This window comes from Azolla caroliniana, unplaced genomic scaffold, assembly GCF_043228905.1.
Source record: "Azolla caroliniana isolate FFs.n. ecotype wild unplaced genomic scaffold, voAzoCaro1.0.p SCAF_13, whole genome shotgun sequence".
In the NCBI taxonomy this organism is placed as follows: Eukaryota; Viridiplantae; Streptophyta; class Polypodiopsida; order Salviniales; family Salviniaceae; genus Azolla; species Azolla caroliniana.
Window position 1 is genome coordinate 16,968,230 of NW_028230448.1, and position 5,440 is coordinate 16,973,669.

Consider the following 5,440-nt stretch of genomic DNA (forward strand, 5'->3'; position numbering starts at 1 on the left):
CCATATGAACGAGTCACAAGATGACAAAACTAAGTTTTACCACTACATTGTAAAGAATAGGGTGAGCACTATGTTGACATCCCTCTATATAGGATAAATAATACATGATGATTCAACAAGCAAGTTTTGATGAAACTTACGATAATTTTCGGATACTTTCATTTCATATGATTTAAATAATTGCATCTCATGCCTTTCTCTTTTCATAGTAGTATCAATTTCTATACTCTTCCCTCATATGTAGGAATTTATATGCACATTGCACACAATTCCCGCATTCTAACAAGATAAAATCACCTTGTGGTTTTAGGATAGTTCATCTACAAATTTCATTGTTGTCCTTAGGTTAAGCGGTTTGCCACACCATCTTCTACCATTCTTTCATTTTTTTAACAATCTTTGGAGAAAAAAACAAAACATCTATTTAATTCAAGTATATGCTAATGTTACGGCACATGCCACTATGCTTTAAAGTTCAGTATGGTATTAAATTGTAGTGGGTTGATATGATATTAAAATCTTAGTGGGGTGATACGTTGGAAGAATGCTACCCTTTCCACCTTAACCATTGAGTTCTCTATAAAAGCAAATAATTGTCAAGTATCCGTCCTCGTAATATCCTTTGCTCAATTATTTGTTCGTCATTTCATTTGTTCATTTAGCAGTGAACTCATTGTGTGGCTATGGCAACCATTGATGAGCAACCTCCTCAAATAGTGGTTGTGAAGACTAACAATGAGGTAATCTCTCTCTCTCTCTCTCTCTCTCTCTCTCTCTCTGAGCCACTAAAGCACACCATGATGATTTCATTGGATAAAATATTTGGAGGAATTTCCTTGGAGCTCCCATGCTCTTATGGATATTGATGTTTAAAAGATAGTGTTTTTCTTTAAACTATATCTTTCAAATTCTTTATGTAAATCTAGATAACGATCAAGTAACTACTCATACCATTCAATTAATTTCTTGTTCCACCATTTCATACATTGGTTTATTCATTTATTGGAGAGCATTCTTCTCAGATAGTGGATACAAGTGGCATTTGTGAGCAACCTCCTCATGTCGTGGTTACAGAGATCGCAAGCCAGGTGATTTTTTTTTTATTCACTCACTCAAACACTGATTCTCTCTCTTTTTTTGGTAAAAGTACTCAATTCTAATAATTTTATGTAAAATCCATCTGTAACTTCTACATACCTATGTAGGGAGAGGGACACCCTATAAAGCCATTAGAAAACTTGAATACACACGGGAGGAAATGATCTGACATGCTCTAACATCCATAAATTCCTTTTTTAAGAATGCCTTCCAATTTCTTCATATAGGTTTTCACCCTATGTCTAACTCTCTCTCTCTCTCTCTCTCTCTCTCTCTCACACACACACACACACACACACACACACACACACACACACAAGTCTCTATTAGCCACCTTTACACACAAGAAACAAAAATTCTTGAATAGACACGATAGGAGTTCCCATCCGCTTACAGATATTGTATGCGTCTTTATCTACCACAACTTATGTTGTACCGTCTGTTGCGCGATCGATTCTTCGGCTTATGTAATCCGAAACACTGCTACTACATGCGTCTCGAGCGCTAACCGCAACATCTACTGAGCAACAATCAAAACAAAACAAAAAAAAACCCCAGAAACAAAAAGGGTTAATTGAGCGATCGTAAGCAACAATGCGATGTAGGAATCGCGAGGTTAGGGGGCGGCGAGTACAGATGGAGCTAACCGCAGCAGCGTGTGTGTGCTGTGTGATTAGCGCATTGCGGATCGAATGATCGATCGATCATCATGTGGAGGAGGAGGAGGAGGAGGAGGGCCAATAGCGACTTGGGTCGGAGATGGGCGGGCCAACGAAGCGGACAAACCATATGAATTGAATGAAGGAGGAGGTGCTAATGCTTGTGTGTAATTTGTGTTATCGATATCTAGAAGAATGAAAAAGAATGAAGAATGAAGAATGAAAAAGAATGAAAAAGAATGAAGAAGGGGGTAGAATAAAGAGAAAGTAAAGAAAATCGTCTTTCGAACTTCCTTGCCTTTCCTCAGTCTGAGTCAGAGACTTGTGAAGTATTCTTGTGTGGCTATGGCGACCACTAGCCAGGTAAGATCTTGCCCCGCCTGCACCTTCCCCCTTCCCCTTCCTCTGATGGTTTTCCTGAAAACGCCCCCCCCGTATATCTGATGATTTTCCTGAAAACACCCCCGTCTAATATCCTTTCCTGTTTGACTTAGATTAGATCTACATACGTTTGATCCTGGCTCTGATCTGTTCTCTGTCTACGTTTGCAACCCCGTTTTTTCTTTCTCTCTTTTTGTTCTTTCTTGTTTTTTAGGGCATCCAATACCTGGATGGATGCGCGTGCTTTTGACCCCCTTTCTTCTACCTGCTGTTTTTGGATAAATTCACAATTGCTGACGTTTTTTTCTTCCTCTTTTTTTTTTGGCATCATCGATCCTGCCTTTGCCATTCCTAATGCGCATGAGTAATGTTGTTTTTAGCCTCTTTCTCCTGTTAAATTGTGTCCTTTGATTTCCTTCTATATCTGATTCTCTGTTCTTGGATGCGCTTAGGTTTTTAACGTTCTGTAGTTCTTTCGTGTATTTCGGTTTTTCTGGAAAAACAGACACATACATCGATGTCTTTTCCGAGAAGGCCTTCTTTCTGTTCACGAAAATGATCAATATATTCGTGTATGTGGTGTGAAGAGAAATTCCTCTCTCGTCTGACAAACGCCTTTGGTTGGCTGGAGTCTCAATTTTCAAAAACTGTTAGTTGAGAGGTCTGAATTGATCTATAACCTCACAAGTCAGTGGGATGTCTCCACACAGGCTCCTGGAGGCCTGCCAAGGAAAGATGGCCCAGGTCTTCCTCTCAGGTTGGGGTCATTCTCGCATTTTTCTTGGTTTCATTGCTGATTATCTTGTATGTCGGTATATGCTCCCTCATTTTTCTGGATTTCCAGGGCCTCTTGAGCTTAGAATGTTTGTAAATACCATTACTTTATATTTGCACTTCCCTCAGAATTAGGCCAGACTGGAAATTCTGAAATAAGTTTTCTACAAGTGATATAAACCCCTGTTTTTGAGCGATGAAGAGAGAGAGAGGGAGAGAGGCTTTAAATGATGGATTTCCCAAACTTATCCTGTATTACTTGATTGGTCGTACTGGAGAAAATCCAAAACTTTTAACCCGTGGATTTCTATTTCCCAGCCTTGGAGAGAAAAGAAAATCTGTGTCGAGATGTCTTTTTGCATATATTTATGTCTAGAATTATCCCTAAAGCCCACTGGACTTTTCTTCAGGCTTGCTCTTTTACTTGTGGATTTGTTAAAACTTAATCGTTAACCTGTGTGGAATGGAATATGTTCTAAGAAGTAGGATCCAGAGTTATAAAAGGGTATCAGTTCAGACAAGCATCCAGATGTTTTAAGTCGCGGCCATTATTGCTAAACTTATCACTCTTGATCTATTGACTTCTATCAGACTGTAGAGCTGAAAGTGGCCATGAGCTGCAATGGTTGTGTTGGAGCTGTGAAGAGAGTCCTGGGGAAATTGGAAGGTACTCATTTTTGTGCATTTACATAGGCAATTGCATAGTTTGTCTATATAAGTTGAGAGACTTTGGAAGGAATGATGAAGCTTTTTAACCGAGTGTCTTATGGTGTTTGTTTGCCTTCTACTAGGTGTGGAAACTTATGACATTGATTTGAATGCGCAAAAAGTTACCGTGAAAGGGACTCTAACTCCTGAAGAAGTTTTATCGTCTGTCTCTAAGACAGGTAAAGCCACTTCATATTGGCCAGCCGAGGACAAGGCCGAGAAAGAGGATAAGGTTGAGAAATGAAGATGTTGATGGTTTTAAGCATTCCCGATGTAACCCTATCCTGTCATACAAACTACTGGCATTGTCCAGAATAATGCATTCTTTGTACGTTGTAAAAGTACACATGTCATGGTTTTTTAAGTTTCTTTCTGCTTGGTAACAGGTTCACATGAAAAAAATACATGAAAAAAATATTTGATGAAAGTACAATGTTTCCTGCTCTTTGTGTATTTCCGACTTCATATGAATAAAAATAACATGTTTCGTGCTTTAACTACATGCATAAATATGTGTTGGTATCACATGTATATCTATATAATAATCTCTCTAATGTTTTTTTAGCTTGAAGTTTAGATGTAGATGAGTTTTTACCCGAAAATTGGTATGCACATGTCATAATCTTTATGGTTTTTTTTTGTTCGTCGAGGATAAATCATACATTTATAACATATCTAGAATGATACTTTGGCTGGGTGGGTTAATCAGGCTGATTCAAAATCATTGCCCTAACGAAATGTGGCTTCTTGTTGTCTAGCTATTCGTGTTAATGAAAACCTTTGGAAGCAGATACTATGTGATCAGTTGAATTAGTTTTTCTTCTGCTTTTTTGGAACTGAAAAGCTCTCTAACAAATTGTATGTGTGGTGTACCTGTTTAAAATGTTTAGATGCATGGTTTTTTTGAGGCACCATTATGTCTAAAGATTCAAGGCATCGTTTATGTCTAAAGATTCAAGGTAAGTAGTGCATTTTTCTGATCTGAAGGTTTTTGGAAGGTTTATGCATCAAATATTTCTTGATCTCAAGTGGATTGTTGTGTTGGAGCATGTTCTATGGCTCGTATTGTAAGTATGAACTTGCGTAGATTTGGTGATATGTAAGGAGTTCAGAGAGAGAATTGATGATTGCACTTAACAAATGGTAATATGGCGGTGTGCGATGATAGTGCTATATAGAAAGTTCAGACAAAAGCTAATTGCTTTGATATTTAATATGGCTAAGCTTATGACGGTGGTATACATCATGTATCATGTGGTTCTTCGGATTTGACACTTATAATGTGAAATGATTGCACAGTACATTCAGGCATGGTATATGTTCTTGATGTTGGAGTATCATGTTTGTGGAATATGTATTCATGCTATGCACTCGTGTTTCTAATGATCCTTATTAAAGCCCCAATACATAAGTATATATGCAAATACAATAATTTATTCTTGTGGCCATGGAAATAGAAATTTATTACCCTCGTATGTAATAGTCGAGAATCTATTGTATTGAAAAAAGTATGCTTTCCTTTCCTCTTAACTAAATGATTGATCAAAAAGCGCATTCCTAACATCATGAAAAAGTGGAAGACAATTGCGCTCATGCATTGTTAGTGTGATTAGTATTTTTATATATCTCATGCACTTTTTATTGGTTAGCCACTTGATGGTGTGTTGATTGATGTTATCTCCTCAAAGCTATTGATAGTGAGCAGTAAGGGTATGATGTATCCGCACTTAGGCTTAGAGCTCATCACTTTGGCATTCATTATTTGTCTTGAATAAATGGCGTGACTATTTCAAAACAAATAATGTGGCATTATCTCGTAG

At 37.7% G+C, this 5,440-nt stretch overlaps 1 protein-coding gene across 2 annotated transcripts; it reads left to right on the forward strand.

Annotated features, from left to right (window-relative positions):
* Window positions 1-589: 589 nt before the first annotated feature.
* Window positions 590-3,989, forward strand: LOC147856419 (copper transport protein ATX1-like). Of its 2 annotated transcripts, XM_087329779.1 has the most exons (4): window positions 590-740; window positions 1,023-1,088; window positions 3,504-3,579; window positions 3,704-3,989. In XM_087329779.1, the coding sequence occupies exons 1-4, from the start codon at window positions 684-686 to the stop codon at window positions 3,862-3,864; spliced, it is 360 nt and encodes a 119-aa protein (XP_087185905.1). In that variant the 5' UTR covers window positions 590-683; the 3' UTR covers window positions 3,865-3,989. The 2 variants fall into 2 exon arrangements, with proteins under 2 accessions (XP_087185905.1, XP_087185906.1); XM_087329780.1 differs by lacking the exon at window positions 1,023-1,088 and having other exon boundaries at window positions 617-740.
* The last annotated feature ends 1,451 nt before the right edge of the window (window positions 3,990-5,440 follow it).